General features: G+C 45.1%; 5 protein-coding genes across 12 annotated transcripts in view; 3 read left to right on the top strand and 2 right to left on the bottom strand.

The window, feature by feature from the left end:
• Positions 1–5,295, bottom strand: part of LOC109863670 (histone deacetylase 4) — a 70,316-nt gene extending 65,021 nt beyond the window's left edge. For all 6 annotated transcript variants that reach the window (XM_020444073.1, XM_020444074.1, XM_020444075.1 and 3 more), the window contains exon 1: positions 4,831–5,295. Coding sequence is in view for 5 of the 6 variants with exons in the window: in XM_020444074.1 (XP_020299663.1) it covers positions 4,831–4,851 (21 nt within the window). In the remaining variant the exon portion in view is untranslated. The remainder of the gene's footprint in view (positions 1–4,830) is intronic.
• On the top strand, positions 476–2,420 carry LOC109863673 (cytochrome c1, heme protein, mitochondrial-like). Its single transcript, XM_020444085.1, has 3 exons — positions 476–895; positions 1,052–1,330; positions 1,409–2,420. Exons 1-3 carry the CDS (start codon positions 689–691, stop codon positions 1,652–1,654), a joined length of 732 nt encoding a protein of 243 aa, XP_020299674.1. The 5' UTR covers positions 476–688; the 3' UTR covers positions 1,655–2,420.
• Positions 5,296–5,380: 85 nt separating the features above from the next.
• Positions 5,381–6,080, top strand: LOC109863678. Its single transcript, XM_020444094.1, has 2 exons — positions 5,381–5,752; positions 5,988–6,080. Exons 1-2 carry the CDS (start codon positions 5,594–5,596, stop codon positions 6,024–6,026), a joined length of 198 nt encoding a protein of 65 aa, XP_020299683.1. The 5' UTR covers positions 5,381–5,593; the 3' UTR covers positions 6,027–6,080.
• Positions 6,052–7,363, top strand: LOC109863677 (probable peptide chain release factor C12orf65 homolog, mitochondrial). Its single transcript, XM_020444093.1, has one exon. It carries the CDS (start codon positions 6,070–6,072, stop codon positions 6,553–6,555), a length of 486 nt encoding a protein of 161 aa, XP_020299682.1. The 5' UTR covers positions 6,052–6,069; the 3' UTR covers positions 6,556–7,363.
• On the bottom strand, positions 6,830–18,341 carry LOC109863669. Of its 3 annotated transcripts, XR_002251374.1 has the most exons (8): positions 17,754–18,341; positions 16,784–16,896; positions 12,841–13,077; positions 12,293–12,558; positions 11,975–12,146; positions 11,600–11,841; positions 7,621–11,405; positions 6,830–6,918 (listed from the first exon to the last, which is right to left on the bottom strand). XR_002251374.1 is itself a non-coding variant. In XM_020444069.1 (7 exons), exons 1-7 carry the CDS (start codon positions 17,836–17,838, stop codon positions 7,736–7,738), a joined length of 4,785 nt encoding a protein of 1,594 aa, XP_020299658.1. In that variant the 5' UTR covers positions 17,839–18,341; the 3' UTR covers positions 6,967–7,735. The 3 variants fall into 3 exon arrangements, 2 of the variants coding, with proteins under 2 accessions (XP_020299658.1, XP_020299659.1); XM_020444069.1 differs by lacking the exon at positions 6,830–6,918 and having other exon boundaries at positions 6,967–11,405; XM_020444070.1 differs by lacking the exon at positions 6,830–6,918 and having other exon boundaries at positions 6,967–11,405; positions 12,053–12,146.
• Positions 18,342–18,633: the final 292 nt, after the last annotated feature.

The following is an 18,633-nucleotide window of genomic DNA, read 5'->3' as shown; positions in this document are numbered from 1 at the left end:
TCCCGTCTCTCATCCCTCTCTCTTTCTTTTTTTTCTTCTCCCGGTGTCAATCGATCCAATTTTTATTAAGATTCAGCCGACGTTCGAGGGAAAATCCTGGAACGTGGTTGACGCAAAAAAAAAAATGGTTTTATTCGAAAATTCGTCTAGATCGATCGCGCTTGTCTATTTTTGTACGTCCTTTTCTCTTTCGCTCCTGGTGAGAAACCGATGTGTCTTTATATTCGGATCTAATAGGATTTTTCGGCACGAAAATAGAATCGTTCCCGAGGAGCGATTAATTGCTTTAATTTGGCAAATCAAGCGATACAATTGATCAAATTGACGACATTCTATCGGACTCAACCAACTCGAAAACGCTATAAAAATTCTAAAAATTTTGTTCGCCCGAGGTACATCTCTCGCGCGATATCGTCGATTGTTTTTTTTTTCTTTTTTGTTTTCGAGACAGTCGTTTTGTAAAAGAAACATGGCTTCGTTTTTCGAAACCACCACGAGAATTATCTTATCGCGGCGTTCGAGACGCGAGTTTTATCGGCAGCAATCATCGGGCGGGGTTTACACGTGGTGCGTCGCGCGGAAACGCAGTCGACCAAAGATTCTGCGTTACGGGACGAGTCTTTTTTTAATTGGTACGAGCGCCGTGTGCGGGATTGTTTCGTATCTTCTGAGCCGACCGGTACAGGCTATGCTCACGAACGCGAAGTTGCCCAGCTATCCGTGGGACTTCGAGGGTTACATGACATCCCTGGATCACACGGCCGTGAGACGGGGGTGGCAGGTGTACAGAACCGCCTGTTATTCCTGCCACAGTCTTCGCTACTTGCGCTTCATGGATTTGGTGGACGTGTCGCACACGATGGACGAAGCCAAGGCTATCGCGGCCGAGTTCGATGTAAGTTTCTCGATTTGCGCGTAATTCGCGCATCCGTTCGTTGATTTAAACGTGCTTCTGTATGGGTTTGTAGTTCCGATAAAGAGAAGAGAGATTTATTAAAGAGATTCTAAATATATTTAATATTTTATTATTATCACTTATATTTCCGCACAGGTTGAAGATGGGCCCGACGAACAGGGAAATTACTACACGAGACCTGGAAGACTGTCGGATTTGGTGCCGCCACCCCAAGCGAACGAGGAAGCTGCCCGAGCGCTTAATTTCGGCGCGTATCCGCCGGATCTGACTTACATAATTTTCGCGAGGAGGAACGGCAGAAATTACCTATTCTCCTTTCTGACTGGATGGATGGATCCGCCGGCGGGTGTATATTTAGCCGATCATCAATCTTTTAATGCTTATTTTCCCGGAAACGTGGTCGGAATGGGACAGGTAAACAATGCGCGTGTGCGTTTCCACGATTCGCAATATTATACGTACTCGCGTGACACGAAATTACATATCTTTCAGATGCTGTCCGACGGAATGGTGGAGTACGACGACTGTACTCCGTCGACGACATCGCAAATGGCGAAAGATTTGGTCTCGTTTTTATCGTGGACGTCATCGCAAAATCACGACGAGCGCAAACGGATGTTCATAAGAGCCATGGGAATTCTCATCATATTGTTGGTCTCGGTCACTCACTACACGCGCTACACTTGGTCGTACATGAGGAGCCGACAGATCGCGTACGTGCCCAAGCACAAGTGTTAATTAAGAAAAATATATTAGTCACAATAACAATTAGATAAGTCTCGTGTAATGTCTTTCACACATCAGTTGTGCGTATCGAATATTTTGCGTGCGTATAATAAAATACACAAAATCAAACACGCGCGCGCACACACACACACACATTCCCGGATAATGTCGCTCCACATGTATTAAAAGTCTATTTTTGTCCATGTCTTTACGTATATATGTACGTGTAAATATTTATGAATGTACACGTGTGAATTGCGCGAGCAAGTTATATACGCATGAGAAATATATTTCTTCCGTAGTGAGCAACCACTCTCCTCCCATTAATGCGATGAGTGGACAAATATACTCCGAGGTATGTGCAAAATATACGCGGACGGAAGCGCTAATCTGCTTTTGAATGAAACCTCCGCATTGACGTCACACACACACATACAACGGGAGACGCGGGAAGACTTGTGTGTCCGCCGAACGGATTCTATCGTTATCTAAGGGTATATGTACGTACGCGCGCGCTCGGATTTGCGAAATCGCATGGCATTTTGCGCATGCTGCCAAACATCGTTGCGCGCTGCTTGCCCCAACTCCCCACCGTCTCCTCTGGGCCCCCCCCTCGCAAATCACGAATCTGGAGAAGCTTACGTCGAGCTCTCAGAATAGTGAATCCCGCTCGGAAATAGCCTCGCACTTTCAGTAACATGGCCATATGGTCGTGTGGCCGCGATAAAAATACGCTCTCACAAAACGTCGAAGCTCATATCCCCGATGCACATTTTGACGCTGAGACGGCCCGTCCCTCCCTCCCGTCCCGCTCCGAGTCTGCTCCTTAGGCCGTCACTTAAAATAGTTTCTCAAAATAAATAAAAAAAAAACTCAAACGGTAATAAAAAAATTTAAAAAAAATCAAAATCACGTCCGTCTAAATTTAACTTTCAAAGGCGGCGATGATAAATTTTCGAATTACGCACTTGATTCTCACACGCACACGGTGAACTTGAAGAGGCCTTTCGCGTATACATTTATATATATATATATATATATATTCGCGAGAATGAATAAAACGGACAGAGCAAGAGGAGGGGTGCGCATCCGAGTGGATTTTATTTTGACAACTTGGCACAACACTTCCGATTAATAATAGTCGAAGAGACTTTCGCGTATACCTATACATATATAACTCGCAGGCCAGACCGATAATGTGTGTTTTACGAATCACAGCCGCGGAGCTTGATCTGAGGAAGGTCCCGGCACTACCGGCGCGTCATAATAATCGCCGTCATGTAAATATACAAATGATTAAGTCAAACTTCTCCCGTTTCCGCCCACGAGTAGACCGAGAGACGTAGAATCACATGTCTGTCTAAAATACGGTTTGTTCTTACCGTTTCGATTAGTAGCAAAAAAAAAAAAAAAAAGAAACAGCTGACGTGTTCTCCGCTCGGAGATGTATCGGCAGTTTTTGAAATTTTACGATCACATTTATAGAAAATTACACGTCTAACATTAGATTTATTTACTGTTAATTAAATGTAATATCTAATATTAATTGAATATCCAATATTACATTACATATATCGCTGCGGATGCGCAAGACGCTCTTTCTCTATTCATTCATGCGAGGTGAGAGACGCCTGTACAGGCTTGTACGTCTAATTTTGAGAAAAGAGATATAAGAATGCCAAGAAAACGCGCGCGCGCGGAGTGGCGGGGGAGAAGGATGTGAGCTGGCTTCGAGGAACACACCAAGCTTCTCTTACTCAACCAACCGGTTCTGCCAGTATTTCATTCATATTATTATCCTAGCCCACAGTGGGACCCGGTTGCTGTGCTTCGAGTTATTTCGGCTTTCCGTCGCATCATATCTCACATACAACGCCGGAGCCAATTGATTCATCAGAGATATATATATATATGTGTATATATATACACACACACACATCGTGAATCATGTAACGAGGATTATTCCACGTTTCACGTTGTTGTGCTGAAACGTTATGCGTAATATTCGATTATTATCTTCATACGCGAGACAAAAACAAAAAACTAGAGAAAAACTAGAGAAACGACTAATGGAAACTTTGTTATATTAATCGATTGATAAAAAAAAAAAAAACTAAAAAAGAACTTCGTAATGTCAGTCGTTTAATTCGCGTGACAAAAAACAAATTTGTAATTCAGCGCTCGTGAATAATTGAAGAGCGCTCTCCGTATTAATTAATTAATTAATCATTTACGAGAGACGGGAGAGAGAAAAGAGTGTTAATTTATGCGCGCGTGCACTGTGCGACGCGTGTCTGCCAAAAACAGCGGGGGGGGGCAGACGCGGAATTACATCAAAGTCAAGTTCGTGCCGATCGTATGTTTTCGCGTCCGTGAATCTAGGTCTGTGGTAATAAGTGTGTAATAAATAACGTAGAGATATCTAGCGCATATACGCGCAGAAAAGAAAGGACGTGACTCGACGAGATTGATTAATGGCGATCAATCGAACTGTGTGGGTTCTTCCGTCGCAGAGAAAGATAATTGTATGTGTTTAAACCAAAACTGATTGAGGCAAAGATAAAGCAATAATTTAATTTAAACGTCCAATTTATCTATTTCATTGAGAATGTAATTTCTCTTCCTCGATTTTGATGTTTAATTTTGCGACGACACTCGCGCGAACGATTTAAATAGAAAAGCCGCGCGTGTGCGTGATTTAATTAAAAATTAAAATTGAGAATATAAATGTTGGAATATTATTAATTTAAACATACTAAAATCTAAATAATATATAAAAGTAGAGAAAAAGAAATAGAAAAAACTTATTATGCACGTATACTCTAAATATTACATAAAAATTACGTAATTATGTTTGTCGTACACACACACACACAGTTTATTTTTCAATATAAGGACTCGCGCGAACCCGGACAGAGAGACGCGATAAAACATGTTTTTTTCCGCGATACAACAATAACGCGTAATTTTCTAACAACACTCCCGCGCTGTTTTGCAAACATTTCATTTGTTATCCATCTTGTCCGCATTTGTTATCGTAAAACGAACGCAATTCTGGCGTGCTATTCCGCGCGTTATTACATATACAGTTCGCTCGATTGAGCGGCACGGTGTATCACCAGTGGTTATGAAACGTGTAACGCAATATGGCATTATCTAAAAATAGAAACGCACTTATACAAACTCACCTTGTCTTCGCTACGCTTCATTAGCTTGACCAGCTGCGTTATTTAATCGTCCGCGCGTCGCGCTACCCGCCGACGACGATATCCGTCTAAATGACACTCTCGTGCGACGTGATGTGCGCGCGATCATCTTGCGCCGTTGCTTATTTTTCTTGTTCGGGTTTGTTTCTCTCTTTCTCTCTCTCTAGCGAAAATACACTTTTTTTTTCCAGCAAAATGTAAACGTAATGTGTTCCTCGCCGAGAAAACGCGACGGTCCGAACGGCGACGGGTTCACCCGTTCGATCTCTGACACTTGTCGTTTTTTTTCAGCAAAAGTGTCGAAATTAAGTCGTCGTTTCTGTCATCGACGAGAAGGAGAAAGGAGATATCGAGATTTCGCTACTCGAAACTACTCAAAACCGTCGATACAATCGGAATATACTCACGTACTTACATACGCGTTTCGATCACTGAAAACACTCTTTCCGCAAGAAGATAAAAAAAAAAAAAAAAAAACAATGGCGCCACAAAGCGCGCGTGGTGTCGCGCATGCGCGAGATCCGTGTGATCGCGTTTCGCGAATGTGGAACGCGCGCCGTACCTTCTCGTCGTCTGATTGGTGTTCGCGCGCACGAAGCAGACGGCGTTCTCTCGGATATTTTCGCACATTTTCCGAGATTTGCGGAAATAATCGCGTCGATTTTTGACGACGAAACGTAATAAATAAAAACTTATCGGCAGATCTCCACTGTTGTTTTCTCCACTTCTGCGAATGTAACGCAAGATGAGCCGACAGATCGTTCTGAAACTGTACAAGGACATCCTGAGATACGGAGACACCTTGAAGTTCACGGATAAGAAATACTTCCGTTGCAGAATACGAACGGCCTTCAAAGACAAGAAGGATTTGTCCGACGAGACGGCGATAGACCATTACGTGAAGGTAATCGCGCGTTATTTTCAATAATTCGAGCGCAAATTCGTTTATAACCTCTCTCTCTCTCTCTCTCTGTTTCTAACCTATAAGCATTCCTGTAACAAACACAGTGCAATAAAAACATAATTTTTTATTAACACTTTTAATATAACAGACTAAATACTAGATGAAATTTATATCGAAGTCGAAACGAAAGTTCAAACATTTTCTGATAATTTCAAATTTTCTTCTCGTTTTACAGAAGGGTATGAAACTCTTGGAAGCCAAAAGAATGGTGTAAGGTGCGATTCTTTTTGTAACAAAAAAAACAAGTGTGTGAAACCATGTTAGCGAGATTTTTGTCAATGTACCTCAGGACGCACAACAGGACAATCGGCCAAAATGAGTTTCTCACGTTGAGTGTTGCGACCGGTCGCGAAAATGCGCAAATCGCACGCGGGAAATCGTACAAGCGTCATCTGGATTACTCAAACGTGCCTAAACTGAACGAGGCCGATCTCGAGGAGCAGTTCGTCAGGGGCAGCGGTCCGGGTGGCCAAGCGACGAACAAGACCAACAACGCGGTGGTGTTAACGCACAAACCCACAGGAATCGTCGTCAAGTGTCACGAAACGAGGAGCGTGTGGGACAATCAAAAACGTGCGCGCGAGATCATGATCACGAAGTTGGACAACTTGTTGAACAAGGAGCGTTCCATTGAGGCTCAGATACGTGCTCTTGAGGAAAAACGGAGCGCCCACAAAGACTACAAAAGAAGAAAACTGAATGAGATGAAGAAAGCCTTTCGGGAACGCGAAGGTTTGACTTAAAACGCGCGCTGCAAATTGTACAAACAAAATTTCAACGTTGAAAATAAACGAGATCCCGCGAAAACTTCTATTGTCTAACACATTTACAAGTCGGAGATTGAATAAAAAATAGTTGTTATGATCGATCACTGAAAATTTCAACTTACTTGCTTCTCTCTCTCTTTCAGAAGATGAAAAGATTCCTATCTCTCAGTTTTTAGGAACTTTACTTAAATTATCTGATTGCGTCAATTATCCTTTTTTGTTATCAGTTTGTTTACTCAAACGTTTTTTTTTCTTTCTAGCTAAGTGGCATTGTAAATAATTTTATAGGAACCGGAAAAATCCAGAGTTGATTCAAATCCGGAGTCAATCAATGCGGACCTGTTGGCAAGTAGTTACAGTTACACAGAGGTGCAATAAAAATTGTCGTTTAATGGAAAATTTGTATCTTTAATAATAATTTCTCTTCCTGAACTCATGAGCGACTTACAGCACTTTTGTTTGAAATAAAATATTCAGATATAATGTGTTTGTAATGTACGTGTGTATGTACGTTTGTATGTGTGTGTGAAGAAGTCAAAAATATAGACACTATATCTTCAATACGCAGCATAACGAAAATGCATTCGTGTGTGTTGTGTTATTACACTGTTATAAAGCTGTATGCAGTCTTGCGTACTCTAGAGAACTAATACACTCTAAAAAAAAAAAAAAAAGAAATCTCTCATTACAATTGAAATAAAAACAGCTGTTTTTTTTTTCCAAGAATGTTGGACGACTTCGTTCGCGGGCTAACGAAACGTAAAAGGAGATATAAAAAAAAAAACAAAAAAAAAGGAACAATAATTAAAAATCTACATAGAAAAGATTGTTCGGTTTCCGAGAACACAACGACCGCATCTGAAGAATGTATACAACGATATGCACCGGACAGAGAGTTGAGGAGGAAAGAATGGAGAGCGTTAAAAACTAACCATCTGAAAGAGAATGTCACACCAAATAGAATCGTCGTCACTAAGGAGCGAAAGACAGAGAGAATACAATAATAATGATGCGATGTTAAATATACTATTCTATACGTACACAAATAAATTTTTATACACAATGTACAATATGACAATGATACCATCGGTCACCGTCATCGAAATCTAAGTGAAAGTATAGTCCTCTGATTTTTCTGTTTCCGTCCTCCGGGTCTTCAGCTATTCTTCAGCCACCGTCTGAAGTGACCGCGACCGGACTTCACACGTTTCTTCGGCGGTTTGGAATTTGAGCGCGGCGAACCGCCGGAACTTCTCAGCCGTCGGTTGCTCGCCACCGAGACCGACGACAAAATACTGTGATCCATGTCCACCTGATCGTCCAGTTTCATCATTCGCACGACCGGCTGGAACTCGATGCTCGAACGACGCTGCTCGAGGTCGGCCGACGACAGCACCGACGGACTAACGCGTTCCGTCAACGCGCACTGATCCACCGTTGGATCGGACGGTTCCTGGATATTGTCCGACGACGATATAGCCTCGCTCTTGCGCTTCACACTTCCGCGCACCTCGGAACCCGGCAACGACTGCTTCTTATTATTACACGACGTAATGTTTAGGTAAGTGTCCTTTTTACAGTTCTCGTCGTCGTACACTACCGCGTGATCGGACGACGACAGGTTGTTGCGCGCTACGGCCGTTCTCGACTGACGTTTCCTGGAGTAGATGCGTCTTCGCGAGCCTATCCGACCGCGCTTCGTCGCGGCGAACACAATACGATGGCGCTTCATCAACTCGTCCGTGCCGGACGTGTTCTCCTCGCAGTTGCCGCCACGCAGCTGACGCTTCGTCGACGACAGCTCGGAATTGGAGTTGTGGTGTTTTTTAGGAACTATATCGGACTCCACGTCCTTTCTGCACTGTAACTGCAGATTGTCTTGATTCTCAATTTCCGTGTCTCGCGACTCGCAGCTGTCGACCGCGGCGGCAACGTGCTCGCGCTGTCGTTGCTTCCGAACGGGTAACGACTTAGCGACTACGTTGTTCCTCTCGGTGATCGCATTCACGACATCTTTCCTGCCCAAGGGTGGACTGCTCTTTCGGTTCTCGTGATTTTCATTGTTGCACGAATCGTTTTCCGTAATCTCCTCGATCTCGGATAGATCTTTCCTACACGAATAGTCCTTGTTCGAGAGATGATTCTTCTTCGTCGAGTCGTCGCACGTGCTCTCCGAGATTGACGACTCCACGTAACCTATTGTTTTCTCATCGTTTATTTCTAATACATTCTTGTCCCTCTTTGCGAGCGTCTCGTGATACGGTTTGTGAGACGTACAAGTTTCCGTCAAAGCTTCGACATCCTTCTTTTGTTCATTGTTTAACCTTTCCGCGACGGTCGACAACGTGATATTGGTGCTCGATTTTGTCGCCGCGTAAGTATCCGTTCCTTCCGACAGTCTCTGAGATGTGTCGTTCAACGTGCGTTGTTCGGCAAAACTGCTATTAGAACACATCATCCTTTTCCCCGGTAACGAATCTCGATTGCAGTCCGTCAAGGTTTTATTGTTTATTTGTACTTTCTTCTTTATCTTGTTACCGATCGGCCATCCGGTTCGATTTTTTCTTCGTTTCCGTCGCTTCAGCGGTATGTCCACGGTCGCTTCACCGCACTCCGAACTGGCGCATGACGAATTGTTCTCCAGACAATTGGTCGTCACGTCCTGACAATTGTCGAGCAACTCCAACAGATTTGGCGGCGGACCCTTCGTCAAGCTCGTTCCGCAGAAGCTGTCGATCTGCGTCAAGTCCAAATCGGGCTCGAACGAGTCGTCCAGTTCCGACATTTTTGTACTTAACATTTCATCAATCGTCTTTGCCATTTCTTTCAGATCGTCATCCACATCCGACTTTATATCTTGCTTTTGTTCCATTTTGGGCGTGTTCGTGACACGCGATGCGAGAACCGCTGAATCCTCAATCGCGCACAGATTAGACGATTGTTGTTGCTCTCTCTTACGAATAATCGTGGACATGATGGCCAGTGTGGACGCGTGGCAGCGCGGACTCTTCCTCGGCGAACGTCCCACGCATCCGATACCCCGTCCGCGACCCCTCTTTCTGATCCCCTCGACTCTGTTCTGCGCCCGTAATAATGTTTCCTGAAAATTCTCGATCTCGTACGGCAGAAGAAACGGTTTCATCGAGTCCCACTCGCTGAAACAGTGCCAGAACTCGGTGCCCGTGTCCTGTCGCTGATACGTTTGATACCACGGCTCGGACTTGGGTATCACCTCGAAGGAGAATTGCATTTTCTCGATCTCCGCCGACGGTTTGGACGGATAAATCTCGGCGGGTGTGTCGTTTTGCTGCGGCGGTCCGGACTCCTTCGTTTCCTGTGACGATCTCTTCATCGCCGCGTGTTTCTCGTCATCCTTGATACCAGTGATCGGGGCCTGATACCTCAATCTGCTTCCCGGCGTCTCGAACTTGTAGTAATCGGTGTTATCCTTGATGAACGCTTCGGCTTGCGTGCGTCTTCTTTTTCTCGCTCTCTGCACGGAGTCCTGCGAATCCTCCTCGATCATCTCCTGTTTCACGGGGCTCGAGTTTAACGGCGAGCTCAACAACACGGTCAAATTGGCATTTTCGTTGACCTCGCTGCTCTCTGTATCTCTAGGTAGTACACTGCTCTGCTCGCTGTCGCTAGTTCTCTCGCTAGAGTCGTCCCGTCTCGGCTCGCCAAACATGAAAGATTCCGCTTCGTCACTGAGCAGCGACAGCTCCGACTTTCTTACGCGCTTAAATCGCACCACCACCGGCTTTTCGCTGGACGGCGCTTCCTTCTTCTCCTCGCCGTCGTCCTCTTTCGACGTTGCCTGCTGCGTATTGCCGCTCGCCACCGCGCTCGATCGCAGCTTATTGCCCAACACTTCCACCTTGTAATAGGCGCGATTATCCTCAATCAAACGTTCCTCCACCGATAGTCGATGTCGATAACACCTACCTCTAATATTTCTGCCGCCTCTCCGATTTATTCGAGGATGTCTGGATAGTTTCAACTGTCGATTGTTGATTCCCTGCGATGCTTTCGAAGCATCATTTTGTTCGTTCTTATCGCTATGCCCGTTGCAAACAATCTCGTTCGTATTATCCGAAAGTTTTCCACAATCTATCGTAATCTTTTCCGCCTGCAACACGCAATCCTTCTGCAACGTGTTATCCTTGCACGACTTGTAACTCCCGGTCAAGTTATTATCGGTCGCACTGTTCTCCTTTATCGAATATTCCAAAGCGCGCGCGTTCCCGTTGCCATTGCACTCATCGTCTCTATTCTTGAGATTATCCGAATCCTCCGATACGTGCCGCGACTTTATAAAACCATTTTGCGTATTGTTATGTACAAGCTCCGGATGCAAAACTGGCGGATCCGAATTACTCTGCGTGCTGTTGATATTGTCTTGCTTGTTGTTGTAAATCTCCTCAATGTTCTTCGAGAACGGCCTGATTTTATAATCCTCCTGACTGGGTTCTTTCAAGATGTCCTCCGCATACTTTTCGTCCGGGTCATCCTCCTCGATCCAGATGGTGCCTTTCGCGCGTTTCTTGATGGTGAAACCTTCGAGCTTGTCGTACAACTTTTCGCTCTTGTCCACCTCGTGCCACGGACTGCCCTTCGATCTGAGAAGATGCCCGCTCTCGTGTTTCGCACGAGCACGGAGATTGTGCGACGAGCTTAATCTCAAATTCAAGTTCCGGCGCGCACCGTTTACCATTTTTATCTCTTCGACACTGAAATTACTTAAACTCTTAGCGTTCTTGCCGACCTTCTCATCTGATAACGCATTCTGCTGTTTTTCTCCACTTGGGAACAGATCACAGTTCTTCCTGGTACAAACAAACAAGATTATTGGACACTGCATAAAATGCAAATAACATGCGAGTGAAGATATGTGCTAAGAACAAACATAATAAGACTAACGTGTTAGGAATAGAAGACGATTTTCTCTCAATAAAAATTGAATTTGCAAAAACGAAGAATCTCAAATAAAGTATAAAACTTCAAGATCAGAGATTCTTACTCAATGTCCGTCGTTCGATTCAGCTTTAAAAACGCCTCGACATTAGCACCCGCATTGATCAGCCTGTCCAACGACAAGAAATTGTCGTCGTTGCCCACAAAATTGAGATGCTGCTCACTTTGCGCGTGCTTCGATACATCGTCATAATGCTTACGGCAAATTTCACAGTAACCAGCGACCAGTTGTTCCGTTCTGCGAGCACGTGCAGCAGTGGTGCGGGATCTCCGAGTCATTTCTTTACCCTGCCCATGCGAAAAAAAATTGCCCATGATGACCTCTTGACGTAAAAATATTTTATTACATGTATTTATATTGTTCATTTTCATACTTCTCACAAAACACAACGTTACACATGTATAACGTCAGATAACACACCTCTGCCTTATTTACAGATTGTATGTCTTCCTTATTCTCCTTGATCTCCTTATGAGTCAACTTGGTTTCTAGTTTTACCTGCTTTCTTGTGTCGAAAGGACACGAGCCCGGATCACCGTCAAAATTAAGAGTTGGCCAGGACGATAATTCCAGGAACACAGGTCTAGTGGTTCTGAAAGTAGAAATTAAAAAAAAAAAATAATAATAATAATTTCTGAGTCGAACGTCATATCGTTGTGTTAGAAGATTAAAAACACTTTTTTTTCATCATCGTTATGTCAAATTAAAAGAGCGTATCGCACAGCAATAAGTAGTTACCTGCGAACAGATTCAAATTTGACGTATGGATCTCTCAACCTTCTAATTCTCAAATCCTTCCTCGTACCGTGCTGATTGGCTTGCTTCAGCTGTTTCAAGTTATCCCTTAAAACAGACGCGTAGAAAATTTTCTTTTCAAGCCAATCCAGAAACTTGTCTGTCGTCCAAATAGGAATACCCCAACTTTGGGCGTTATCTAGTGGATCCACGGAACACTGTAGTGGTTGTGTCAGAGCACGTTCCAACATTGCATCCACCCGCGATTTCTATTTCAAGTAGCGAAAACCGAAATAAAAGGTAAATTTCAAAATTTAACAACGCACTTTTACGTTCTATGGAAATTTCTTTGTTATTGAGAGATTGGAGTAGTATTTTATCTTTGGTTTTCTACAAAAAATAGATACGTAAGACGACGTTAAAAGCTTGTAATACGTATCATCTTCTCTACAACATAGTATTAATCCGTTACTTCCGGCTTAATCTTATCTCTCGACACAATTAACAGCTTTTAATACGCACGTATGTGTAATTTTGCTTCTCGTACTCACAGATCTTTGGGCGGTTGGACCCCGCAGATTGGTAGAATTCGACAACGGGCATTCAGAACTTAGCAACGGCGTTGGGGGTGTGGGTGTGGGCGTTGGGACTTCTATGCTTCTTAATGAGCGGGGTCCCCCGCTGCCGCCAGAAGTCCATCTAGGTCTTCCAGGATTTGCGTTACCTGTCTCATCTACTCTGTCGCTGACCACAATGCTCACACTGCGTACTAGAAACACTTCAATCGCCTGAAAACCAGAAAACACCAAATGTGAAGAACAATTGTCAATAGATAAAAAGAAAAAAAAACAAGCAAAATACGTGTAACGTATGTACAGGTGCGATGCTGCGCCAATTTAATTCAACTAACACTCTCGGAAACGCACACTCTTTCCACAAGCGAAATTCCGTTGGTCTCACAGGATCGCTTCTCGGGAACAAAGAACCTTCTCTTACTGGGGGGGCCGCTTTATCGAAGTCGAACGAATGCGTGCGTTTCTTCCGCTGTCGCCTTGGGCACGAGCGTGCGAGCGCGCACCGACAAACAGAGAGACAGACCCCGGACTTTCGAAGAAGTTTATCGTTTGCGCAACGAATAAAAACCGTCGCGCGTGCGGTACAAACGTATACAAACAAGAACGCGCGCGCGCGCGCGTGCAAAGGGGCCCGACGTCTAGAGGCTTGTGGGCACACACGCTCACATCACGGTTTTAACGCTGACGTCAAGTGAATTTCGCGGCCTTCCTCGAGCGACGAGTCGACCGTTACAGAAAGGAACGCAATCCGGCGAGCCGCCGCGGCTTTTCGTGCAGCGGACGCCGCCACTCGCCGTCGCTCGCCGGTCGCATAGCGTCGGTTCTAATAATACGACACCGACGCAGCGTCGTCAGCCGCCCGCCGTGTTCCCTTGGGGAACCAATGCGCGAGGCACGTGGGGTGGCTGTTGCCCGGCGGCGTGTGCTACAACGATTCTGACAACGGCGCACATTCGACGACGTGGAAATCGAAACGCGCAGTACGTCTCTCTTTCTACGTCTCTATCTCTCTCTCGCGCGCGCGTCACGTCAAACGATCCCTACTACTGTCAAACACACAGCGGTAAACACACACGCCCGACTCCGCTGCAATAAGTAGATAAGTCGATTATCGCGGCGAAAAGACGCGCGACGTCGAGAAACACACAAAGGCGCGCGTGTTGCGCGCGATCGGAAACAACGTCGGAGCAACGTGCGCAACGAGCAAAACGCGCGAGCAAAACGCTCGTACGGGCGAAACGCCGCGTGCGAGAACGAACGGTGAGAAAACGGCCAAGAAGAGAAAACGCCTCTACGCTAGTTCGCTGCTGTTGCTCCGCACAGCGGACAACTGTCACGCACAAAATGGCCATTTGCCGTTAGCAGCTTGGCACGGGGGCCTGGAGACGGCGCGCGCGTTCGCTTCTCGTTGTCGACAGCCGCGAGGACGTGTGCGGCCCGAGAACGCGTCGCGCCGATTCCCGCGTCCGTCTCTCTCGCTTTTGCATTCCTTCTCCCGACGCCCACCATCTTTCCACCGTTGCGCGCGCGATTTTTCGGTGTTTCATTCGTTCCTCTGCGCGTTTCGAAATTTTGCGCGCACGCACGCATATATATATATATATATATATATATGTTGAAATTTTGCGCGCGCGCCTCTTCAGATGGCGTGACGCGCGCCGGTTCTCACGATTTGTTTGTCAACAGATGATGAATGGACGGATGGACGGACGACTTCGATTTTGACAGCTGCTCTTCTCTCTCTCTATTAATAGGCTCTGTTGCCGAGGTTGACTCTCTCTCTTTCTCTCTTGTGCGTCTCACGCTCTTCTTCCGCACGTCGTCGCGGGGAACTCATTCTCTCGTGCCGTTTCTTCAATCGCGACACGAATCGAGCTCGCTATAAAAGAGAACTGTCAGAAAGTTAATTTTGTTGCTCGAAGGGAGATTTTCGTTACTTCGCACACATCGTTGTGCGCACGCAATCTTGAATCCATTTGAAATTATATTCGAATAACGCACGCGAAAGCTCATTTACGCTCCTCGATCGCACTGTGTGCTAAATTTTTGTATTTGTCTTATGTTTTTCCTCTCGAAATCGCATTCAACTTCTCGAAGCGCGTTTCCAAGATGATTCAACTCTCCGCGATATATTAACGACAATGACATCACGATGTCAAAATCGCGACGCGCGCGCGCGCTTAATTTTACTATTCCGGCTAACGAACGAGCGATCGCACGCCGTTCGTTTCGCGAATGTTTGTAAAAAAAAAAAAAAAAAGTCTTTCACGACCGGTCGGAATTTTTCTGGCGCGGTCTTTCGGTGGTCGCTCCTTTTTTTGTTTTTGCGAAAAATTACACCGAGATTCGCGCGCCTGCCTGAAGATGGCGCTGAGAGCGCGCCCGAAGTAAAGCGGCGGGAACTGTTTGACAACAGAGAAAAATCGCTCGACCGGGTTCATCCGTCTCAACGCGCTGCCGCTACGCGGGGACGCGTAATTGTGCGCGCAACGAGCTTGACATCGCGTTGTTCGTCGTCGTCGTCGTCGTTGCTGCCGCCACCGCCACCGCCGCTGCCGCCGAGAGAGGCTGAATTTAGGGCGTAGCCCGCGCGCGCGACTCGGCAACGACGTAACCGCGTGCGGCGGCCTCGCGCGAAACGCGAGTTCCGCGACACAAGGAAATTCGCTTCCTCCGCTCGTAATGCTCGGTCACGTCCGCAAGGTATCTAGTCCCGTAAACGTCACTAGATTAGAAATAAAACTCTCGAAGGGAATACATTACGATAAGAATATCCGAAGCGAGCGCAATTAAAAAAAAGAAAAAAAAAAAAGAAATAAAGTTTCACAGAACTGGGAAAGTTCTTTGTAACGATAGCAGACTTTACACAAAACAGTTCGTTAAATTGAACGACGATAAATTTAGTTTCGTAGAAGATAAAATACTCGAGAGAATAAACAATACAACAAATGTATATAACTTATGTAACATAAATAAAGTTTTTTTTTTCCTATTGCAAACTCTGCTGATTGTGTCATTGACCTACTTGCGAAGTAAAAGTAGAAAAACCAATAGTCTCGATTGCAACGTGTGTGACGTTTCTTCTGACGTTGTCTTGTCTCTGTGTGCGCACTTTTCTTTAAATAAAGTGTCAAATCCAGACATGATGATTGATTTTATTACTTTGCACAATGATAAAACAAGTGTTTCTCTTTTTTGTTTCACGTTCGCGCATCTACTTCGAATATCTTGACGATGAAAAAAATCCAATGTGACTTGAACAAATTGGTATTTTTCATTTAAAACATTTAAAAAAAAATCAGGGAGCAAAGTGAATCTGAAACAGGTCAGAATGTCGAAGAGCGCCAATCGTTTGAGACCCGGCGGGAGAGGGGCTGTGTGTGTGTGTGTGTGTGTGTGTGTGTGTGTGTGTGTGCGCGCGGGACTTTTCGGGAACGAGTTTGTCCCCGTGGTCCGGCAGTTCGATAATCGCGCGCGTACTCAGTAGTATCGCGCCGGCAACGAGGTCGGCTCGAGAGCGCATCATCGCGAGAGACAGAGATTCGAATTTTTTTACATTGCTCTCTCTCCCCCTCCCTCCGGGAGAGGGGGATGCAGGAAGAGAGCGAGGCGCGCGTTACGTCGAAGCGTAGTCATAGTGATCGAAAATGGCGGGAAGAGTGGAACAAAGAGGAGGCGAACGCGGGTCAGAGGGGAGGGAGACAGAAAGAGACAGATGGAGAAAGTGAGTAAGAGAGAGAGAGAGAGAGAGAAAGGGGAAGAGAGGGAAGGGGGTCTCTCGAACACTCGCTCGAAATACACACCAAAACGCTCTGACAAATCGATAAGCGGCGGAGAAACGAAAGCGGGAAACGCGGCTACAGGTTAGTCTATAAACGCAGCATCGCCTCACACGCAGAGATGGTAAAATGCAACTCACTCCGCCCAATTCTCTGATGTGTGTTTCTAGCTTGGTCGCAACGGCATGGTTTTTTAAGTCCAAATAGAACGACTTCTTTTCCAAAGGTTTCAGGCCTTTTTGTATACGAACATCTACAACAAGAAATTTTTACTCTTATTTCCATACTCTGTCACTTACATTTTTTTTTTTTTTTTTTTTTTTTTTTTNACAAATTTTGTTTGCGTGTGGACAGAGTTGTTGTTTTTCTATTGTTGTATATTCGAACAAAAGTAAACACAAAAATATATACACATATATATATATATACACACACACACAAAGCAGCTGATGCAGTTGTATGGGATATTTCTTAGATTATCAAAGGGAGCAGATATATTTTCTTGGTATATAACTGCTTGTACCAACTGTACTGTACAAATCATGTGATACAGACAAATTGGTACAGCGTTTAAGATAGACTAAGTTATAGTCATGTTATGAAGACAAGAGCATACACAGCACACACATGAATCATCCTCATTGTTTCTACCCCCCATCTCATATGGTAACAGAGGCACTGTGTGGCAATCACTCAGAGCACATTCTAATGAAAAAAAAAAAAAACAGAAATTAATCTGAATACTTCAGTAATGGAGGAAAAAAAAAAAACAAACAAATTTTCATTTGCACAAATTCCTTGACATCTTAACATTTGTTTGCGTCTGTGTGTGTTACTGAGAAAGTCCAATCTCTTTGAAGAAATTCCAAGTACTCTCTAAGTGATCACTTGATCGGGGGTCCTCCTCATGTGTAGGCAGAAGAGGGAGAAGAGGGGAAGAAAGAAAGAGAGAGAGAGAGAGAGAGAGAGAAAGAGAGAGAAAGAATGCTCTATACTCGCACTAATAGCAAACATCACTACCATGGCAGCAATGTCCATTAACGGCCGGCCAGATCCGGCCCGACGCGTTATTATGCAACGTGAAAATTACGCGCTCCTGACCGTACTTACGCGACGATCGTCGTGGATCGATCCTGTTCTCTCTCGACGGCTGTTTGTATTGCTGTTGGTGTTGATGCTTGGACGGCGATACCATTCCTAAGCGATGATGATGCAGCACCGCGCGACGTACTGCAACGACGTTGTCCCTAACTCACTTTCGTCTCTCGTCGTCGTCGGCAGCGACGGCGGCGCACTTCCCATTCTCATCGACACACCGAGTAACGTCGTAGAGGCGCGGTCGCATGCTCTATCCCTCGTCCGTTCTCGTCTCTCTTTCGCTCGCGAGGATACGCGCGACGACGTCACGTTCATGTACTTCGTTTTCGTGGATACGCCGCTCCCCGTCGCCACACCACGAAATCTAACCTGAATGCTCGTTCTTCGCGCGGTCAAATCGCATCATTCGCGTCCACACTGACGCGTATATCACAAAAAGTTTGAATCGCGCACGCACACACCCGTCTAAATTTGCTCTATTCCGAGCTCTCGTCAGTTGGTTGTAAACTGAATTCGGGTACGCACTGAAGTCGGCGGCGAGACGTGCAACGACAATTCACGCAGGTTGGCCAACCTCCTCATCGCGCGCATCGGACAAAACTGGTTTTCGTAAGCTGAGAAAGAGAAGGGAAGGGGATTGATTGTGTGTGCGCGCGTGCATTGTGAAACGACGGAAAAAAAAAAAAAATGACAGAAGTGAGCAAACAAACATGTTGAAATAATTACGATGTCATATATGTTAAAAAAGTCAGAACTTAAACACAAATGTGTGTTCTCGCTTTTGTCATTTTCAAGTTGTTTTACGTTTTATTTTTATATCTCTCGTTACACACAATTGACCCTTTTACATGTACCTAAAGTGCAGCTGACTTCAGTTAATAATGAAAATAGA

The sequence above is a fragment of the Pseudomyrmex gracilis genome, unplaced genomic scaffold (assembly GCF_002006095.1).
Source record: "Pseudomyrmex gracilis isolate BER0280 unplaced genomic scaffold, ASM200609v1 scaffold_12, whole genome shotgun sequence".
In the NCBI taxonomy this organism is placed as follows: Eukaryota; Metazoa; Arthropoda; class Insecta; order Hymenoptera; family Formicidae; genus Pseudomyrmex; species Pseudomyrmex gracilis.
The sequence above is the reverse complement of the archived record's forward strand: the minus strand, read 5'-3'. Positions and strand labels throughout refer to the sequence as shown.

Coding starts and splice junctions, on each gene's coding strand:
- LOC109863673 (XM_020444085.1), top strand. CDS start 689: ATGCTCACGAACGCGAAGTTGCCCAGCTATCCGTGGGACTTCGAGGGT. Junction 896..1,051: donor CTATCGCGGCCGAGTTCGAT/GTAAGTTTCTCG, acceptor ATTTCCGCACAG/GTTGAAGATGGGCCCGACGA. Junction 1,331..1,408: donor ACGTGGTCGGAATGGGACAG/GTAAACAATGCG, acceptor CATATCTTTCAG/ATGCTGTCCGACGGAATGGT.
- LOC109863678 (XM_020444094.1), top strand. CDS start 5,594: ATGAGCCGACAGATCGTTCTGAAACTGTACAAGGACATCCTGAGATAC. Junction 5,753..5,987: donor CGATAGACCATTACGTGAAG/GTAATCGCGCGT, acceptor CTCGTTTTACAG/AAGGGTATGAAACTCTTGGA.
- LOC109863677 (XM_020444093.1), top strand. CDS start 6,070: ATGTTAGCGAGATTTTTGTCAATGTACCTCAGGACGCACAACAGGACA.
- LOC109863669 (XM_020444069.1), bottom strand. CDS start 17,838: ATGGTATCGCCGTCCAAGCATCAACACCAACAGCAATACAAACAGCCG. Junction 13,078..16,783: donor ACATCAGAGAATTGGGCGGA/GTGAGTTGCATT, acceptor TCTGGTTTTCAG/GCGATTGAAGTGTTTCTAGT. Junction 12,559..12,840: donor GTCCAACCGCCCAAAGATCT/GTGAGTACGAGA, acceptor TACTTGAAATAG/AAATCGCGGGTGGATGCAAT.